This window comes from Lithobates pipiens, unplaced genomic scaffold, assembly GCF_037356315.1.
Source record: "Lithobates pipiens isolate NorthernLeopardFrog02 unplaced genomic scaffold, aLitPip1_a1.2 Scaffold_35, whole genome shotgun sequence".
Taxonomy (NCBI): Eukaryota; Metazoa; Chordata; class Amphibia; order Anura; family Ranidae; genus Lithobates; species Lithobates pipiens.
The window spans coordinates 25,600,340-25,622,487 of record NW_027507811.1 but is presented as its reverse complement, the minus strand read 5'-3'; the positions used below and the strand labels follow the sequence as shown (position 1 = coordinate 25,622,487).

Here is a 22,148-nt window from a genome sequence, read left to right as displayed (position 1 = left end):
AGCTCTGCTCCATGTAGGCTGTTATGTGATCACTCAGCTCCTATACACTGTGCCAAATGAACAAGAAGAAGGTAAGGTACAAAATAATTGATGGCTTTCTATTTAGTGAGAACAGAGCTCGGTGATAATTATTGCATTGAAGAACATGAAACTGTAGAGGTGGATGGGAGCAATCTCCTGAGGGGGACGGGGGTGTAAGGGGGTGTGTTAATTAAGTCAGCTGGTGAAATACTTCCTTCTTACTGTTTTTCTGTCCCAAATACCAGGATGGATAATGGAAGCGTTTTCTATAGGAGACTGAGGTAAGGACTACCCTAGAATATGGGGAAAGTGCTTTATTTCTGTAACAGAGGTACATTAATGATATATCGGTACATAGGGAACCTGAAAAAAATGAAAGGTCCTCTTTTTGTGAAAAGGCCACCTCCACCGCCCATTGAGAACGTTCAACAAGTCTCCATCCTCGGAGGTCACACTGACGCACTAGCAATTTGGTCTAAACTATGATACTTCATGTGAGACATCAATGTCTTCCTCGATCCGTAGAACTTGCCACACTCCGAGCAGGGGTAGTGTTTACCAGCCACATGGGTCTTTTGATGGATGGCAAAGGCAGAGCTCCAGATGACACATTTACCACAGTCCGGTCAGGTCTAGGGTTTTTTCCCCAAGTGGATCCGACGGTGTATAACCAGCGTGGGCTTCTTGCTGAAGCATTTGCCACACTCCGGGCAGGGATAGGGCCGTTCCCCGGTGTGACTGCGCTGGTGAGCCACCAGATACTGGCTGCTGCTAAAGGATTTCTCACACACGGGGCAGGTGAAGGGTTTCTCTCCCGTGTGGGATCTCTGGTGGGCCACCAGTGACTGGCTCTGCCGGAAACATTTACCACATATAGGGCAAGCAAATGGCTTCTCACCACTGTGAATCCTCAGGTGCCTGACCAGCGTTGACTTGACGGAGAAGCTCTGCTTACATTCAGCGCAAGAGAATGGCTTTTCCCCCCGATGGGACCTCTGGTGGACCCGGAGATTGCACTTCTTTGAAAAAAACTTTCCACATTCCAGACATTCGCTGCCTTTCGAGTCCAAGTCAGAAGCCTGGTAGCGTATGAGCTTTTCCATTGAACTGAAGGACTTCTCACATTCTGGGAAACCCAACTTTTCAACTGCCTCCTGTGTCACCTCATTATCAGAGTCCGAGAGACCACTGCCTTCACCCTCACAGCATTCCTCCTTCACGGTGACAGATAAATATTCTATGTGCATGGGAGAGGAAGGTCTGGCAAGATCGTTTTCTTCACTTGAGATGGACTCCTCTTTAATTTGGGTAGAGTTGCATTGTGTCTGCCGTGTAAGACTGGCTGTGGGAACGTCGGTGCCACCCGCTTCTCGTTTATTAGAGTTGGATTTCTCCTTGGAAATGATAGATGTGGTGGCATCACATGAGTTTGGTTCTTGCTGTATTCGTGTTTGGCTTGTAAGAACTGCTGTATTTACCAGAGAATTTGAGATGTTACATCCGAAAGAAGACCTGTGGACTTCCGGCCTAGGTGTCTGAAAGACAAATGTGGATCACACATTAAGGAGGAAGTGGGGACATGTCCAAAACTACACATGTGAATGTCCTGCCTAACATGTAGGCTGTGTCCACAGTACTCCTCAACAAAGACAAATTCTGGACTTCGTAGGTTAAAAAAAAAAAAAAAACAGTTGACCAAGTGTAGGGATATTTTCAGACCTGCCTAATATGATTTCATATAAATGTAAGTACTATATCTTAGAGTTCCCTAGGGCTCCATGGATCCTTAATTGAGAACAGCTGGGGACATTATTCCCATTGACCACCAATGTAAGGGACATTATTCCCATTGACCACTAATGTAAGGGACATTATTCCCATTGACCACTAATGTAAGGAATATTCTTCCCACTGACTGCCAAAGTAAGGGGATATTCTTCCCGCTGACCAAAGTAAGGAGACATTCTTACCGCTGACCACCAAGTAAGGGGGTATTCTTCCCACTGGTCACCAATGTAAGGGACATTCTTCCCACTGACCACCAAAGTAAGGGACATTCTTCCCACTGACCACCAAAGTAAGGGACATACTCTTAGCCTATCGATGTCAGGAGTGTTCCTTATTCCTCTATGTATTCTTAAGCCTCAACTTGCTGTCCACACAAATGTTCTTGTGAGCTGTAGATATAGTAATTATTGGCAGAGGTAAGACCTGAAGGTTATTTCAAGGGTTCCTTTGTGTCAAAAAACTTGAGAAAGGCTAATATATAGGAATAAGATAGAGATGGTCTGACAGTCCTTCTGGAGAGAGGCCGGCTGGGAGTCTCTTTGAACGTCAGGGTTACAGTGCGTGAGGACAGCTGGATGATGAAGGTTTAGGACAAAGAAGTAAGATGGGCAGGGATGCACTTCCTGAACAGACACACTGCGGGTCTCCACCAAGTCTCATTGACCTGGTAAGGCGTGTTTGCGCACGCTTGAAATATCGTTCCAAGATGGCCATGTGGGAGCAGAGGGCCAAGGAAGAACTTTGGGCTGGAGGACAACACTTGGCTCCATGGACTAGTATGGACTAGCCCATGGACACTTCCAATCAGCTTCTCAGAACACCACTGCCAGTGGAAACTCCCCAACGGCCTGACCTTCTACTACAGCCAAGCTAAACTGCTATAAAAGTGAAAACATGGCTTATAAACAAGAGGGCACAAGACTACAAAGCCGGGATCTTACCAGTGGTGGGAGTGGCAGGTTGTCTTCTCTCTCTACTGATGTTACACATGGACCTTCAAGCTCTTCTTGATAATCCTGCATTAAAAAAAAAAAAAAAAAAAGAGTCACCATCCAGACACATCCCTGGTCTGTTACTGGATAATGTCCCAGAATTCCCGGCACCGCTCACCTCTCCTGTCAGCAGATCAATGATCTTGTTGGTCAGTTGTAGAATCTTCTTGTCATTAATTCTTTCATGGAAAGCCCGTGGACAACTTCTGGGTGTCCCATGCTCTATAGATGTCTTTGTTACCAATTCATATTCCTAAACAGAAATAATCATTTTTGAATACAAAGAAAAGTAAACCCGCTGTAGCTGAGATGATTGATGTCATGTGACTTCCCAGAATCCTCCTCACCTCTCCGGTCAGGTCTGTGTTTTATTAATAGAGATAAGAGTGATGTCATGTGACCTCCCAGAATCCTCCTCACCTCTCCGGTCAGGTCTGTGTTTTATTAATAGAGATAAGAGTGATGTCATGTGACCTCCCAGAATCCTCCTCACCTCTCCAGCCAACAGGTAGATGATCTCCAGGGTGATGTTTAATATCCTCTCAGTCATAGTGATCCAGTTCTTCATCCTCAGTTCCGGGTCTGTACCCGGCGTGGATTGATAGGAAGAATCTCAGATTCGGGACTCTAGAAGAACAGCTGAAAGAGACAAGGTGGGGTCCATGTCAGGGCTGAAGGTGAACTAGCTGTGTGGTTGCTGAAGGACCACAATACAAAATCTTCCCAACTGCACCTTGTTCATGAAATCCAAATATCCTTTTTTTTTTATTATTATTATTTCAGGAATTCTAAAATGTAAAAGTTCGGAACTGAATCTAAGACCACCCACGTACAGAGGTGTGCACCACAATGTCTTCCTCATAGTTGTGGCCAAATGGTTTCTGGTTCCTTCCTCAATGCCTACCTGCTGGATCCATTAAGCATCTCATGCATTGGCCAGAGGGTCTCTGGTGTTGCTGTAGGTAGGGTATGGTTGCCACCTCATCCCTTTAAACCCGAACACATATTAATTACATGGGTTCTGTGGCTGATTAAGGTGGTAATTAAGCTCACTTGGTGCCTTATCTGCATTTAATTCGCCTCAGAACCCATGTAATTCAAAGGTGTTCGGGTTTAAAGGGATGAGGTGGCAACTCTAAGGTAGGGTCCTGCTGACTTGTGTTGGACCCTCGTGACAACCTGACACCTCAACAATGTTTAGGATGCATAAGAAAACCCTTTAAGGCCATTTTGATTGCTTTTGGTAGCGGAAGAGAGGGGCAGCTCAAGTAGTGAAGTTGTTGGGTGTAGGTCAATTGACCATGCATGATTAAGGGGTCATAGAGGTGGGACTGGGAACAGGAGGAGGTCAGAGGTCAGGAACCCCATGGTAAGTGTCGGTGGTCATTCATCAGCAGTGTGCTGGTCCAAAAGATGACTGTTAGGGGCAGCAGAGGGTTTTCAGTGCCACGGCACAGGGTGGGGATTGGGTTACCGCCTAGCTGGTAAAAAAAAAAAAAAAAGACTTGTTCCCAATGTTTGTAATAGTTAATCCTGTTTTTTGTCCTCAGAAGAAGTGACAACCCTAAAGATGAGGGACTTGTGTGTTTACTGCTCATTGTGAAGCTACACAAGCTAATACAATTATATATATAGGATGAAAGACAGCGTGTTCAGGTCTCTCCCCACAGGCAGGGTCAGAATACCGGGGAAAAGCTTTAATTGTACAATACAAGTTACATCCTACCATCATCCACTCTCTATTGTCCATTCTGCGTTCCAGCGCACTACCGCCTTCTGCGTTCCACGTCTCTTTCTGGCGCCTTCCTGTCCAGCCACCCACAGGATGCTTGTCAGGCAGAGCCAGGCTGGAACGCACGGGGGAAGGAAATGCTTTATTAGCAACTTCCGGTCAGGACAGACAGCGGAGGACGCTGCAGGAGAGGAGGGTGGTGTGTGTGTATGTGAAGGGCTGATAGCGGGTGAGTGGGGTGGAATTTCCCCCTCTGGGTGCTACTGTTATGGGTGGAGCTGACTGGGGCCTTAACTACAGGTTCCTTTTGTTAGCGGAGTGTGTGAGGGGGACTGAGGACTCCTCACAAGTCTATAGAGGGGGCGAAGTACAGCGGAGCGGCCAGTGGAGGCCGCTGTACACTAGTCAATACAGTGGGCCGTCAGCAGGGGGCGCTGAAACTCAGCCATTATTATTATTATTATTATTTTTAACAGGGACATTATAATCGTAAAATTATTATTTTATTTACTTTTAGCATTGGTATAATTTTAATTATTTTATTAATTCATTTTATTTTATTCACTTTTAGCATTGGTATAATGATAATTATTTTATTAATTTTATTTTATTCACTTTTAGCATTGGTATAATGTTTTTTATATATATATATATATATATATATTTTTTTTTTTTTGCATAATAATATCACTTAAGATATACAATTTAATTGGTGCGGTCACTATAGTCAATAAAAAGAAAATAATGACATTTTTTAAAATGAGATATATATATATATATATATATATATATATATATATATCTATATCTCATTTTAAAAAATGTCATTATTTTCTTTTTATTGACTATAGTGACCGCACCAATTAAATTGTATATCTTAAGTGATATTATTATGCAAAATAAAATATATATATATATATATATATATATATTTTTTTAATTACTATTATTAGTTTTGGTATTTTTAGCGTTATTATAACAGTTAGTATTGATTAGAATTTATGTTATTTTTTTGTATTGTTATTGTAGTTACGATTTTTTTTTTTTTTTTGTATCAAGGTTTTTTATTAAAGTTTAGAGTTACAAGATCGGACATTTTTGGGTAGCACACAGTAGTACAAAATAAAACAGTCAACATAGAGTGGCATGATTCTGGCTTAAATAAGTTAATTAATAAAATAATCGTTAATTAAACGATTTTCTCGCTTAGTATAAAGATCACGATTCTCGTGGTGTAACATCATCTTTCACATTATACAAACAAATTGGGCTAACTTGACTGTTGTTTCGACATATTAGAATACCTCAACGATTGTGTATCAATAAATATTTTTGTTTATCTGTGAAATGATAATTACTATTTTTTGGTCAATGAATATTGCCTATAAAGTCCCATTGTTGAGGTATTCTAATATGTCGATATATCAAGGAATGATGGCAATGACATGCTATTCCATGTGAGTCTATGTAACTTTACTGTTGTTTTTTTTTTTTTATTCGTAGAAGAGTATTTTTTTCCCCCAAAAGTTACGTTTGAAAGACCGCTGTGCAAATACCGTGTGACATAAAATATTGCAACAACCTCCATTTTATTCTCTAGGGCGGGGGCCTCACCCCTCCAGCTGTGGTGAAACCACAAGTCCCATGAGACATTGCAAGACCCCGACAATCACAGGCATGACTCCTAGAGGCAGAGGCATGATGGGATGTGTAGTTTCACCACAGCTGGAGGGCCAAGGTTGCCTAACCCTGCTCAAGGGTCTCTGCTATGCAAAAAAATAAAAAATATAAGCAGTACATGATAAAATAATTTTTTTTCCTAATAATATAATTATATATCGGTGCACCCCTAGTGAAATGGCTACAGGTTCTCTTGGAAAAAAATAATTTTGTGAGGTTAGTAATGAAGAGCAGGTGTTAAATGTGGTGGGTGTGCTGTGAAACAGTAATTGGTGGTGGGGGGGTGGTATTAAAAATCTTGTGTATATGATAAAGTTTCATCCATTCTTTGATCCTAGGCCGAGCTGTGATGTCACAGAGCTGCTCAGAAGGATACAAGGATGTTATGATGGAGAATCCGCTCCAGTCTCCAGGTAAGAGGAGTGGGCATGGTGGTCTGGGTTCTATATAAAGGAGATGATGTGGCCCAGGTCCGGGATGAAGGAGATGATGGGGCCTGGGTCTGGGATAAAGGAGATGATGTGGACCGGGTGAGGGATGAAGTAAATGATGGGGCCTGGGTCCGGGATGAAGGAGATGATGAGGCCCGGGATGGGATGAAGGAGATGATGAGGCCCGGGTGAGGGATGAAGGAGATGATGTGGCCCGGGATGGGATGAAGGAGATGATGTGGCCCGGTATGGGATGAAGGAGATGATGAGGCCCGGGATGGGATGAAGGAGATGATGAGGCCCGGGATGGGATGAAGGAGATGATGAGGCCCGGGTGAGGGATGAAGGAGATGATGTGGCCCGGGATGGGATGAAGGAGATGATGTGGCCCGGTATGGGATGAAGGAGATGATGAGGCCCGGGATGGGATGAAGGAGATGATGAGGCCCGGGATGGGATGAAGGAGATGATGAGGCCCGGGTGAGGGATGAAGGAGATGATGTGGCCCGGGATGGGATGAAGGAGATGATGTGGCCCGGTATGGGATGAAGGAGATGATGAGGCCCGGGATGGGATGAAGGAGATGATGTGGCCCGGGTGAGGGATGAAGGAGATGATGTGGCCCGGGTGAGGGATGAAGGAGATGATGTGGCCCAGGTCCGGGATGAAGGAGATGATGGGGCCTGGGTCTGGGATAAAGGAGATGATGTTGCCCGGGATGAAGGAGATGATGTGGCCCATGTGAGAGATGAAGTAAATGATAGGGCCCGGGTCCGGGATGAAGGAGATGATGTGGCCCAGGTCCGGGATGAAGGAGATGATGTGGCCCGGGATGGGATGAAGGAGATGATGTGGCACGGGATTAAGGAGATGATGTGGCCCGGCATGAAGTAAATGATGTGGCCCTGGATGGGATGAAGGAGATGAATGGGTCCAACAACCAGTGACTGATCAAGTCGATCCAGCACACAGTCTCTGATGCTAGCAAAGGTGGACCGATTGGCACCTTGAGCGGCCATTTGCCAGATCCATAGGGAGGTCATTAGCCCTATGTAAGTTCCAACATAGATCTAATATAGGGCTTTCTCCTATTTGGAGCTTCAGAGGGTTGGCGGTGGGGGGAGGTTATATCGCTGTTATGTGATCATTTACATTTTCAGGGTTGTATTCAAGATGTGCAAAGAGAGATCACACAAATGCTTGTAGGTATAACATGCAAGCAACATGATCTTTGACCAAGGACTCGGTCTGTTCCTTTGGTATGAAGTCAACTAAGGTAACCAGGCTTTGGAGGCTTTTTAAGATCTTGTGAGACAACTTTAATAAGGAAATCTAAATTTCCCCATCAGGGGAGGTGATCTTTTAAACCTGTAACTATCCTTGTGTTAACCCTTTATGTAATACTCGTCAGCAGAAGTGTGACTATTGTATGATATTCTGGTTTTTGTCTCCATCCTCTCACCATCTTGGCTTTTCTCCCAACAGATCTGTTGTGTGGAAAACCCAACTCTAATGATCCTCCGTCACCGGATTGTAAAAATGAAGACGAGAATGTTATTATAAGCCCCACATGTGACAGAATTCCCACACCAGACAGGACAGAGACCTTGTGTGAAGATGTCCCTGTTAGGACTTTACCCTCCGATCATCCTACGGACCGCCATACTGCAGAAGATGATGAGGAAAAGTCAAGTCCTGTTAAGGAGGAAGAAGATCCCCTGTTTCCTGACCCTTCATCACATCCTGCAGAGGCTACTACTACCTGCATTAAAGAAGAACCTGCCTGGTGTCAAGGAGAACATTTCCCACACAATGACCTTGATACAACCACCAATTCACAATGTGTGGGCAATAATGGTAAAGCGGAACCTCTGGGACCTAAAGAAGAAGAAGATGATGTCACACAAATGGACGTTTCTCCACCCTTGTCTTTAAAGTCTATTAAGGAGGAACCATTCTGGGCTGAAGGTAAAGAGCTTCTTTCCCTCCCTGAGGCTTCTATGCCGATGGATCCACTGCAGGATTCACCTTCTGATCTTAAGGAGGAGTCAGACTTGAGTGAGGAAGAAACGCTCAGTGAAAATGATGAAGAGTCCAAATATACTCCGGATACGGAAGAGCAGCTGTATAGCGGTGAGCAGTATATGAACTCCGGGGATGGTGCATACATTTGCTCAGAGTGCGGCCTGTCTTTTTCCAACGTCTCAGAATTTGATGACCACCACCAGGCCACCCACCCCGAAGAGCAGCCTCATTTCTGCTCAGAGTGCGGGAAGAGCTTCACCAGCAAAGCCAACCTCCTCAAACACCAGACCATCCACAGTGGAGAGGAGCTGTTCACCTGCGGCGAGTGCGGGCGACGCTTCCCCGACAGTGACCAGCTTGCCAAACACGAGCTGACTCACACAGGGAGCAAGCCGTACGCCTGCGCCGAGTGAGGGAAATGCTTCTCTTACCAGCGCGGCCTAATGAGGCACCGCAAGATCCACACAGGCGTGAAGCCTTATTCCTGCACAGAATGCGGCAAGTCCTTCATCACCAGGGCAGAACTCGTAATCCACCAGCGTAGTCACACAGGGGAGAAGCCATATCCGTGCTCGGAGTGTGGAAGGTGCTTCTCCCAGTTTGCCAACCTCTCCCAGCATCTAAAGCGCCACACAGGTCAGCGGCCGTTCGTGTGCCACAAGTGTGGGAAATCCTTTACCCAGAACGCACACCTGCTCAGTCACCAAAAGACTCACGGCCCAGAGAAACCATACCCTTGCCACGAGTGCGGGAAGGGTTTCACCACCAAGACGTATTTGGTGGAGCACCAACGCAGCCACAGGGGTGAGAACCCATATTGCGAGATCTGCAGAAAGTACTTTGTTAGCACCTACTACCTCGCCGTCCATCGGCGCATTCACACAGGCGAGAAGCCGTTCATGTGCTCGATCTGCCTAAAGGGCTGTTACACCAAGGCCAACCTGGAGGCCCACCAGCGGATCCACACCAGGGAGAGACGCTTCACCTGCCGGACTTGCGGAATCTACTATGAGTCAAAATTTAAATTGGTCCACCACCAGAAGAGCCACAAAGTCCCTCCACCTCCTCCGTCACCACCACTGGCCGCATCTTTGATATCATCCTCCTCGTTGCCAACAGCATCATTGTCACCATCATCTCCGGGACCTTTGTCATCTTTAGCGAATTGTGACTATGTAAAGCGCACCATAGTATGATCCCAAGTGAAGGACTGAGCTTGGCACAGGTACACATTGGATGTCCTCCTTGAGAGGACCTACTTTTGACCTACCTTGTGGGAGCATGCTAGTTATTATTGTCTTTTCTAGAGGCAACATGCTAACTATAAGGAAAGCCTTGAGATAAATGCAAGTGTTGCTCCTAAGAGAGCAGCCGCTTACCTTAACTATCAGGGTGGGGGCCCAAACTGTCCTTCACTTCAGTTATGTGTTTGAAGTTGGCCTGGTTGGAAAAAGCCTGATAACCAACCAGTAAGAAGGCAGATGTCCAAGTTGAAGCTCCCATTTACCTCAGTGTTGTACCCGAAGCACCCAGTGATCGACTGGTGGCTGTCGCAACGTTTGGTTCTCCAAAAGCAAGGGACTTGATGACCAGCCCAACTTCAGCACTTTCACTATCAGCAGGCTGATTAGTGTAGGTGAGAACTGCAGTGGGCAACTTGCAGAGGATCGGGTGGTAACCCAGACATGACCAATGGTTGTGATGGTAGTACACAACCAACTGAACTTTGGGAAACAGCTCGGCCTAAAGGGTAGACTTCCTCAGGGAACAGACTTCCTCAGGGAACTATGTCTAGTAAAGTCACCAAGTCGCACTCTTAACAACTTTTTCTCTCGGCATCCTGAGTCCTTAGGTTAATAAAGAACTCAGCCTGGGAAATGGCCACATTCTATAATCCTCTTACCACTTTGGACACTATATGACCCTTTCTGTGAAAGGAGAAAATGCATTAAGCCTCTAATCATTAGATACATGTGTACAGATTTGAATGTTTTACAAAAATGTGTGGATGTTCCCTTTTCAAATAAAAAAGTCACCTCCCATGATGCACTGGGAGATTTCCCTATGTTTTTAGCATGATATAATGGAAACAATGGGGGACAGATACCAGGCATGTAACGGTATGATTGCTTATAAGAATAATTGTTGACATTGACGTAAGCTTCTATATTTTTATGCATTCTGCCTTTTAAGGCTTGGTTCACGCCTACAGGTGGCACTGAGCATGCAAATGTTTCCCATGTGTAGGGCAGCCCATACATTTCAATGGAACAGCAAAAACGGAGGGTGCACCAGCCCTGTGCAATACCTTTTTTATAAAACCTTTTGTTGAAGAAATAAAATGACATAGGGTACTTAGCACATCAATGTCCCACGTCATCTTGTCTACTGCTCCAATCCCAACATGGGCAAGACACTTCAAATGTTTAACCACTTGCCGACCGGGCCATAGCCAAAAGATGGCTACAGCGTGGTCGGGTTTTTCTGGGAGGGCGTCGGTGGATGTCATGACATGATGCCGGTTCATCCCTCCCCTCTTTGTACCGCTCGGTACAGTGCGAGGGGAGAGGGGGAGAGATTGCAGCAGCAATGTGGGCTGGATGCGTAGTGCCCGCAGCACTGCTCTGTGACAATACTCTGCCCATACTCTGCCCATACTGTGCAATACTCTGCGACACTGTGCAATGCTTTGCAACGCTGCAATAGTCTGCAATAAATTTTAACAGAAACAAAGAATTTTAGTTTTTTTTTACCGAATTTTCAGTCTTTTTTTGATTTATAGCGCAAAAAATAAAAAACCCAGTGCTGATTAAATACCACCAAAAGAAAGCTCTATTTGTGTGAAATAAAGGACACAAATTTCATATGGCTACAGTGTTGCATGACTGAGTAATTGTCATTCAAAGTGTGAGAGCACAGAAGGCTGAAAATTGGTCTGGATAGGAAGGGGGTTTAAGTGCCCAGTGGTTAAATGTGAAATCTCTGCGCTGGTCTAAATGATGAAACAGCTGCTACTCGAGACCAGGAATAAAGTCAAAATAATGTATTAATAAATAAGAAATGCTATTTCCTGTGTTTAAACCATATAAAATGTGACTATATAATTAATAAAGTGATCATTGTGCATAAGATAATACTTGATGCAAATATGCTTCATTATAATGAAAATTAATAAAAGTGACTGATGCATAAGCCACAATATTAAAACAGTGCTCAAAAAAGTTCAAAATGAACAAACATTCAATAAACTTATTATAAATAATAAGCGCCTTTTGTGACTCCTATTTGTAATACACAAAGTTCATATAGTGAATAGATGCAGTATATGTGGTAATCTCATTCAGGCAAGCTTCTGCATATGTCTCCTTTGCTTTGAATCACTGAACTTTGCAAGATGTCTGATATGTTCTGCTTGAAAACAATCACATATGTTTGAAGATATGATGGAGTCTCATAAGGTTAAAGTTGACCTCTTACCAGATATGGTGGACCCCTATTACAGAGACCATACTCGCTGTAGGAGTATATTCGCCTGTCTGGATATCACCCTCTTGGTTGTCCTGCTTCCATGCAACTCACAGACTTGAACTCGATTCAAAGACCAAGGGATTGGATTGCTTTCATGGGTGTTCAGCATATTAACTGGCTTAGAAATCTCAAGTGTATTGATATCGGATCTTTATATCCATAACAATGTAAAGGAACTCCAAATTTTCAGGAAATTATATAGATAAGGAAAGAAAAAGCCTCATAGTGTAAAACGGCATGGATTAAAATAGTTACACTTACAACAAGGCAGAAATTTCAGGCATGAAAAAATTGTATCTGGCGGTGATATCATTCATCTAACAAGCTGTCTGCCATTACAGGGAACTGACGCGTTTCCACAAAAATTTAATCTACTGGGGATTCCCAGTAGATGACAAATGTCCCAGTAGACAACATTTTTGTGGAAATGTGTTGGATTGGAGAAAGCAAGAGGGTGATATCCAGACAGGCAAATATACTCCTACAGTGAGTTTGATCTCTGTAATAGGGGTCCACCATATCTGGTAAGAGGCCAACTTTTTACCTTTTATGAGACATCATATCTTCAAACATATGTGATTGTTTTGAAGCGGAACATAGACATCTTGCAATGCTCAATGATTGAAAGCAGAGGAGACATATGCAGGAGATTATCTGAATGAGATTCCACATATGCTGCATCCATTCACTATATAAACTTTGTGTGTTACAAATAAGAATCACAAAAGGCACTTATTTATAATAAGTTTATTAAATGTTTAAAAATGTTGAGTACTGTTTTTATAGTGTGGCTTATGCATCAGTCACTTTATTCATTTTCATTATATTGAAGCATATTTGCATCAAGTATTATCTTCTGCACAATGATCATTTCATAAATTGTACATTGTCACATTGTATATGGTTTAACACAGGAAATAGCGCTCCATATCTATTAAGACACTTCAAATAGCTGCCGCATTATCGAGGGTAGTAACCTTGAGTATCCTCAGAGCCCTACTTTCGCAATGCATCAACATTTGAAGTGTCTTCATCATGTTGGGATAGGAGCAATAAGTAAGTAAGGTAATGTGCGAGGCTGATGCCTCCTCTGTTTTTATTGTTCTTTTTGGACTCCTCACAATTCTATAGGGGGCTGCAAGGTCTTGCTTAGAGTCAAGTTTCTGAAGAGCTAAGGTTCACCACAGTCGGAACAGCTATCTCGAGTACAGGAGGTTCATATTGTTTGCACATACATTTCATTGGGCTCCCTACACATGAGAAACACAGAAAAGCAGTTCCCAAGGCTTGGTTCACAATTACAGGGGCGACTGTATGCGTTTTCAGTTGGTTCCCTTGCTTCACGTGTAGAGCAGTCTATTGATTTTAAAAACACAAAAAAGATACCCCTGACCCTATTTTTAAAAAACGCACCAAACCCCAGGCACCAGGCAGTTTGGAGCATGCAAAATCACACGTTTACAGATGTGTGTATGTGTGTGTGTATGTGTGAGGGGGTGCAGTTAAGGCTCTGTTCACACCCACAGGTGCGACTGAGATTCACAAGTCTCATGTAGTACCACCTATTCATTTTAATTGGTTGTCCTTTGCGTGAGAAGAAGCCCGTAACCCTTTTCCAAAAAATGTGCCACACTGAACCTGTGATATGATGCGGTTTGACGCACGTTTGCAGATGTGTGGGGATTCCATTACCAATAATGGCATCGCAGTGCGTCTGCTAAAGGGCAGTGCGTGTCAGGAAAGCACGCTATTTTGCTTGCGTTCCCGAAATGCATAGATATGAACCTAGCCGGAATCGGGGCTTGGCCCCTCTTTTCTGCCTGTGACAGCTTCTACCTTCCCATGGAATGGCTATTGTCAGGCAGCACAGTGATGTTGCGTCACATCCGTGCAGACTCTTAAAATGTTCATTTTGCCTAATGAGAGAAGGGACTTCCACAGACCCCACTGTTGTAATTAAAATGGTATTTCTATATACCTGAAAAAGACCAGCGAGGTATAATTACGGCAATTACCACACTTACGAAATCCGCTTAGCACTGCAGCACTAAGGAGACAGCATTTTGCTGAAGACAAGAAGAGATGAGTCAAAGTTGGTGTTCAGAGCTTGTCTGGTTTAATTCTGGGCGGATCCACAATTTATATGCGCTATTATTAGCCAATCATTGCATAGAACATGGGGGTGGTTAATACAGAGGTGTACATTACATATCATTAATTATGTCATCTGCTTTCATGAGTCACAGTCATGAGTCCTGTGGCCCACACATATTGAGACACAAGTTCTTTATTTAGACAATACAGAATAAAACTGCTTATGCAAGCTATATTTTCTTATATGTATGCTTTATAGGAAAACCGCTACAGTCTGTAAATACAGAGTTTAAACTAACAGGTTAACCCAAGTTAATCTTATATGAACTTATAAAGATGGAGTCACTCCGGTTCAGCCATATCACAACACCCACTGTGTCTGCATTCCCGACACCAGTGGACACTTCAAGAGCCTGTACAGGCCTTAAGGGAACATAGAGTGCTTAGGTTTATTGTGTCCTGGTTGGAATTGTGCTTTTGGGGCAGATGGTGAGTAACCAATTAAAACTTTGCCGCGCATGACGGAAGGAGAATGGAATCTGATTGGTTGAGAAAGCTGTTGCCGTTTGCTCCTTTCCTCATCAACCAACTGATTGTTCCAGGTGAATCCATGTGAATGAGCGGCCATCACAGGTCTGAGCGGTTTTGGGAGAAACATCCACACTGGTCACTTTTTTTTATTTTTTTACTTCTCTTTTTTTTTTTTTTTCTGGTAACATTATTCTAAAATAAAATCTCGTTTCATTGCAAGATATTTGAACTTTATTATATAACTCTGACATATGCCGCAGCGCTGTACAGACAACACTGAGCCAGTCACATCAGTCTCTGTACCAGAGGAGCTTACTCTCTAATGTCCCGGCCACAGTCACACACTATTATTATTATACATTTATATAGCTCTGACATATACCGCAGTGCTGTACAGAGTTTACATCATAGTCCCAGCCCAGTGCAATCTCTGCTTTGTTCACATTCAGACAATCTGTGTCTGCTTTAACACGGAAGGCATTTCCTCCACTGCAGTGCATTCATGTAATCATTGGAGATCACAGAGCGCACATTCATAGGCTTAGCTACACACCTCGGTAAACCAGAACTGAGAACAAGAAAGGCATTCGGGGCTTCGCTACACGTATACAGGAGACGCCTTCTCCCAGCATTCTTTACTCCCATGCCGAGCTATCAGCACCACTGCTATCTGACACTGCCAGTTGTGTGAGATAGTGGACCCCCCCCGGGCGCTGTGGTTCGTCCCACTAGATTCCTGAAGCGACATTTTTGCTGGTGGAAGGAACAACAGCACCCAGAGGGTGCTTTTTTTTTTGATTGAAAATGTACGCCTCATTTTGCATTAAAATATACAAAAAACAAATACTACAACAGGGTACATTCCACTCTGTACTGCGACACAGCGCATGAATACACTACATAAAAATGCAGTTCCAAGCATACAAATAAATTAGATTCATCCTGCGGTAATTATGCCTAACGTGTTTTGCAGAGTAATAAATACCCCGAAACCTCACGTCATGCATGACGCCGCATTACCTCGAAAGCATGTTACTAGTAAATCGTATAACGTTTCAGTCAAATTGCATTTCGACAGGCAACAGGTGTGATAGGGGATGGGGGGAGGAGGAAAAAGAGTTCACAGGCCTGAATCTTTATTGAACTGCCAAGGATACACGGGGGGGGGGGGAGTGTGTGATTGCAGTCTGTGGCACAAAATCTTTAAGTTCGGGTTCCAAGGCCCTTAAAAGGGCCCTGCACAAAGGGGCACTCCCAGAAAACGTGCAAAGCAGTTTCCTCCTGGATGATACAAAAAAGGGCAGTGCCTGTACTGCACAGGTTTCTGGCATGCATGAATGTCCTGAGCGGCAACCCCCCCCCCCTTGGATTGCCATTCATGCTGGATATTTGTCCCTGTTGGTGAGTCTCTTTTTTTTTTTTTCTCATTTCTCCAGACCACTTTGCAAGTGGCTGAAGGGAAGCCTGGAACACTCTCAGCAATTTCCGATGCCCTAATCAACCTGTGGATAGTTTTTGGCTTCCAAAAGTCGGGCTTACCTCCATGCAGCTCCAGCTCCTTGAAAAACTTATATATAAGTAATAATATATATAATTATTAGTTTGTTTTTTTCGTAATTTTTCTTTTTTTTTTTTTAAACCTAAACATAAAAAACGTTGAGGTGTTCAGTTAGCAAAATAACCACAAGATGGTAGCAGTGAACTCTATTTCACCGTCCCTACTCTGTGGTTCCCAGCCATTCCTTCTAACTTTGACAGCAGTCTGTGGAATGCAAACAGGAAGCGCTTTGAAACACAGAAGACGGAACTCGCTGGGTAATGCAGGAACTGGATGCTGCTGGGCATTGTGGGCCGTGTAGTTGGCGGATAATTCTCCTCTGGTCATTTGAGAACCAAATGGACTCCACTTCCCAGAATCCCTTTTCAACTTTAGGACCAGGCAGTAGTAGATGATTCCAGAGAGCTACTGCAGATGGAGGCAGAAGAAGGGGGCTGAAGCTGGGAAGGAGACTGTAAACCTTGTGTGTTGATTTATTATCGCTCCGAGGAGGAGGGGGGAGACGGCAGTGATGATCTGATTGGCAGAAACAAAAAGGTAATCTCCGTTATTTAACGTATGTGTGAGAAGATGGCATTGCGGCAAATTTGCTGCATTCCGTATTCATCCAGTCGCTTCCCTCTCAGATGTAACATTTCCTAATTGTTAGGTGATGTTTTTTTATTTCTCCTCTATACAATGCTGTGAGATCAGAGAATAATAAATATAAAAAAAGATATTTCTCTGTACAGCGTCCCAGTGATTGAACCAAGAATGAAGAAGGGCAGAAGTCACAAGAGGGACAGGATCTTACAACTTACCCTGGAGATCATCTACCTGCTGACCGGAGAGGTGAGGAGGATTCTGGGAGGTCACATGACATCACTCTTATCTCTATTAATAAAACACAGACCTGACCAGAGAAGTGAGGAGGATTCTGGGAGGTCACATGACATCACTCTTATCTCTATTAATAAAACACAGACCTGACCAGAGAAGTGAGGAGGATTCTGGGAGGTCACATGACATCACTCTTATCTCTATTAATAAAACACAGACCTGACCAGAGAAGTGAGGAGGATTCTGGGAGGTCACATGACATCACTCTCATCTCTATTTACCACTTCAGCCCGGAAGATTTTACCCCCTTCCTGTCCAGAACACTTTTTACAATTTGGCACTGCGTCGCTTTAACTGGCTTTTACTACTAATGGAGGTGATCTGCAATTTTCATCGGGACTGCGACATTATGGCGGACAGATCGGACACTTTTGACACCTTTTTAGGACCATTCACAATTATACAGCGATCAGTGCTATAAAAATGCACTAAATACTGTGTAAATGTCACTGGCAGGAATGGGGTAAACACTAGGGGGGCGATCAAGGGGTTAACTGTGTGTTCTCTAAGCATATTCTAACTGTGTGGGGATGAGAGTGACTAGGAGAGGAGACGTATCGTTTTTCCTACTTAGTAGGAACAATCGATATGGCTCCTCTCCTCTGACAGCACAGGGATTTGTGTGTTTACACACACAAATCCCTGTGCTAGCACTCGTGCATGCGATTGCGCCCGCCGGCCATGCGCATTGGGTCCCCCGCCGTGCAGTGGGCACACACGCTTGCATTCTGGTGGCCGAAAAAGGGTAAGACGTACCCATGTGGGCTTTCGCCCAGGAGAGCCATTTTGCCGCAGTATATCTGCGCGAGACGGTCGGGAACTGGTTAATGAAACACAGACCTGACCGGAGAGGTGAGGAGGATTATGGGAGGTCACATGACATCACTCTTATCTCTATTAATAAAACACGAAGCTGACCGGAGAGGTGAGGAGGATTCTGGGAGGTCACATGACATCACTCTTATCTCTGTTTATAAAACACAGACCTGGCAAAGGATTGTAAGAAAGAAACATTATTACTGTAAGTGCCCGTTCACACAAGGGCGACACGACTTGCAGCGTGACTCACAGACACGACCTGCACACGACTTCAGCAGCGACTTGCAAAACGACTACTGTATAGAAGTCAATGCAAGTCGTCTGAAGTCGCCCCAAAAATAGTACAGGAACCTTTTTCTAAGTCGGAGCGACTTGAGTCGCTCCTATTAGAACGGTTCCATAGTACAGAACGGAGCGCGACTTCTCAGGCGGCTAAGTCGCCTGTCAAGTCGCGGTAGTGTGAACGGGCACTAATTCTTTGTAAAGTGCACTCATTTTCTACTTAGGATTATGGGCCTATGAAGAAGCCCGGTGACCATGTGGAATCCACCAACTGTTGTATATCAGGAGGATGGAGCAGGACTCACAGCCCAATCACAGATCCCCCACCTCCCGCCCTTAGACCCGGGAGAAGCCACAGCAAGAAGATTCTAGAAGTCACCCAGAAGATCATTGATCTGCTGACAGGAGAGGTGAGCGGTGCCGGGAATTCTGGGACATTATCCAGTAACAGACAAGGGATGTGTCTGGATCATTGATTCTCAACCTGGGTTCCGTGGAACCCTAGGGTTCCTCCCAGAGGTTGCTAGGGGTTCCTTTAGCATTGGGCAATTTCTGCCTCTCAGATAAGTTCCCACTCACACCATTGATCTTTTTAACTATCTGTAAGGAGGTAATTCTTCCCAATGACCACAAGCGTAAGGACCATTCTTCTCACTGACAATCACACTAATGTATCGTGAATTGTAGATTTACATTTTTTAGCAGGGGTTCCCCGAAACCAGAGAACTATTTCAAGGGTTCCTCTGTGTTGAAAAGGTTGAGAAAGGCTGGTCTGGATGGTGACTGTATCATTGTGTGTGTCAGGTTCCTATAAGGTGTCAGGATGTCACTGTCTATTTCTCCATGGAGGAGTGGGAGTATTTAGAAGGACACAAGGATCTCTACAAGGACGTCATGATGGAGGAGCAACCACCCCTCACATCACCGGGTAAGGATAGTTTTATTTTTTTGTTTTTCTTTATGGGGAGGGAGATGAGATTTGTTGACTTTTTAACACAATCCCTTTATTTTTAGGTGATCTTCACAATGAGTTGGCTGAAGATGTTCATCTGATGATTGTTAAGGAAGAAAATCTCTCATCTGAGGAACACCTGTCCAGCTCTTACGTCTCCCCACCTACGGACTCTCCGTCATATGTATTTACTGTTATTAAGAAGGAGCCCCCCTCAACTGAAGAAGATCTCCACCAACCTGATGTCTTCATACCCAACCTTCATATCCAACTTTCATCTGCTCCTACTAAGGAGATCCCCCTCTCGGCTGACAAACATCCCCCATGCTTGGAAAGCTGTCAGAGCCAGAAGGTTTCTATGGCCATTGAAGAACCTTCCTCTGGATCTGGTCAACGCATAGCCGAGAACGCCCCTTCCACCAAAACTCCCAATGAGGATAAACTCTACGGTTGCTGCGGTTGTGGAAAGAGCTTTGAGACCAATGCCGAGCTCATCAAACACCGTAAAATCCACACTGGACAGAAGCCGTATTCCTGTTCGGAGTGCGGCAAATGTTTTCTCTACAACTCGCAGCTCGTCACCCACCAGCGCATTCACACGGGTGAGCGTCCGTTCCCCTGTTCCGTGTGCGGGAAGTCCTTCATCAAGAATGCCCACCTGGTCACCCACCAAAGATCTCACACGGGCGAGAAGCCTTTTAGATGCCCCGAGTGCGGGAAATGCTTTGTCACCAACGCCGTCCTGCGGGCCCACCTGAGGGTCCACAGTGGCGACAAGCCCTTCTACTGCTCCGAGTGCGGGAAGTGTTTTGTCTCAAAGTCCCGCCTCACCAAACACCGGAAGTACCATAGCCGGGTGAAGCCATTCTCCTGCTCCGAATGCGGGAAGGCCTTCTTGAAAAACTCTGACCTCACCCGGCACCTCAGGATCCACACGGGGGAAAGGCCTTACTGTTGCTCTGATTGCGGGAAACGTTTCATCCAAAGGTCGAACCTCCTCTTGCATCAGCGGACTCACACGGGGCAGAGGCCTTATTCCTGTGAACAGTGCGGGAGAGGTTTCCACTGTAAGACCTCCCTAGTCAAACACCAGAGCAATCACACTGAGAAACAACTCTCTTCACCCAACACGTCCCTTTCCTCCGGAGGGCCAGTGCCTGCAATGAGAAAAGAATAATGTTGTATGGGAGGATAATTTCGGAAGCTGTTGGTCCTGATTCATCAGGTTGCACTTAAGGAATGCTCAAATAGTATACAGTAGGGTATCATAAGAGGCCTCAGACCATAATAGGAAGCTGCACCCTGCTGTTCTATAAGAATAAACACAACTTTATTGTTCCACCACTGTTGAAGACACTCCACCCTGCTGATGTAACTGACACATTTCGCTTAATCATATAGCATGGGAGGCCTCTTTAGAATACCTTAAGTGTGTTTGATGTTTCCTTAAGCCAACTGCAAAACATATATATATCTATATACAGTATGTTGCGGTTTTCAAGTGGTTTACCGGTATTATGGCTGAAGCTATCATCCATAATCCCAATATCATTTTTTTCAGCCAGCAGCTAACATTCCAAATGCCTCATGAGCTGCTAAAACACTTTCAGAAGTAGCAGTAGGTGACCTTCCCCAACCCCCCTGTTCGCTGTTGTTTCTCATGCTTAGCTATTCTGCTGGCTCACGAGAAACGATCGAATGGTGCGCCCGTCTGGTCAAAGAGGCGAACAGAGACCAGATCATCTTTGATTGCCTCTATGGCCTTGGAGGACCAGAGCGACATCATGACGTCACTTCCGGTTCAGGGAGGAAGTGCACAATTTTTTTTTTATCTCAATCAAAAGATCAGAATATATATTTTTTTTGATCTTTTGCTTTTAAGGCTCCATTCACACTTGTGCGACTCTAAAGTCGGGGCAACTTTTGGAGTGCAACTTGGATGTGATTTGCTGTCCCTCTGCAAACTTGGACCCACCGTTGCATAAAAAACATTCAGGTATGAACTTCATGCAACTTTTGAAGGTTTACATTGAAGTCTTTGGCCCTCAAATTTCATGAAAGTTGAACCAAAGTAGTACGTGAAAACGTGGGGTACGACTTGTCATGTGATGTCCAAAGTCGCATGACCAGTTGCACAAGGGTGTCAGGCAATTTGAGGGCAATAGGCTTCAATGTTAACCCTCAAAAGTTGCGTGAAAGTCATACCTAAATGTTATACATGCAACAGTGGGTCCGACTTTGCAGAGGGACAAGCTACATCCAAGACTCGCCCATCCAAAGTTGCACTCCAAACTCGCTCGACTTTGGAGCCGCACAAGTGTGAATGGAGCCTAAAGGTAAAAGAAGAGGTTTGGGGACTTTTTGACCTCAGATCTCTCCATAAAGAGGACCTGTCATCCTTATTTCTATTACAATGAATGTTTATATTCCTTTTCATAGGAATAAAAGTGCGCAACAAATAATAATTAAAGGGACAGTGTAAAAAAATAAAATAAAAGAAATAACAAAAAAAAAATGTAACGCACACCCGTCCCTCCCACGCAGAAGCAAACGCATATGTAAACAGTGATCGCACCACACATGTGAGGTATCGCTGCAAACGTTAGAGCGAGAGCAATAATTCTAGCACTAGACCTCCTCTTTAACTCTAACTCTAAATTTGTAACCTGTAAAGGCGTTTAAAACGTTGCCTATGGAGATTGCTAAGTAGCGTAGTTTGTCGCAATTCCACGAGCGTGCGCAATTTTAACACGTGACATGTTAGGTATCTATTTACTGGGCGTAACATCATATTTTATAGCTCACCAAAATATTGCAATATATATATATATATATA

The 22,148-nt window shown here is 44.4% G+C and overlaps 2 protein-coding genes across 2 annotated transcripts; one reads left to right on the top strand and one right to left on the bottom strand.

Moving 5' to 3' along the window:
* Nucleotides 1-320: 320 nt before the first annotated feature.
* LOC143956339 (uncharacterized) lies at nt 321-4,620 on the bottom strand. Its single transcript, XM_077466555.1, has 5 exons — nt 4,528-4,620; nt 3,295-3,440; nt 2,920-3,054; nt 2,751-2,825; nt 321-1,556 (listed from the first exon to the last, which is right to left on the bottom strand). Exons 2-5 carry the CDS (start codon nt 3,367-3,369, stop codon nt 654-656), a joined length of 1,188 nt encoding a protein of 395 aa, XP_077322681.1. The 5' UTR covers nt 3,370-3,440; nt 4,528-4,620; the 3' UTR covers nt 321-653.
* LOC143955223 (uncharacterized) lies at nt 4,609-21,476 on the top strand. Its single transcript, XM_077465306.1, is given in 7 exon segments — nt 4,609-4,762; nt 6,552-6,626; nt 8,130-9,859; nt 17,074-17,211; nt 18,585-18,770; nt 19,165-19,288; nt 19,375-21,476. Coding segments are annotated over 7 exon segments (3,504 nt in total). The 5' UTR covers nt 4,609-4,626; the 3' UTR covers nt 20,490-21,476.
* Nucleotides 21,477-22,148: the final 672 nt, after the last annotated feature.

Excerpts from the sequence above, each read along its gene's own strand:
- LOC143956339 (XM_077466555.1), bottom strand. The coding sequence starts at position 3,369 with ATGAAGAACTGGATCACTATGACTGAGAGGATATTAAACATCACCCTG. Across the intron at positions 3,055-3,294 it reads TCTACCTGTTGGCTGGAGAG|GAATATGAATTGGTAACAAA; the intron begins GTGAGGAGGATT and ends ATTTCTGTTTAG. Across the intron at positions 1,557-2,750 it reads ACCTGCCACTCCCACCACTG|ACACCTAGGCCGGAAGTCCA; the intron begins GTAAGATCCCGG and ends TTTGTCTTTCAG.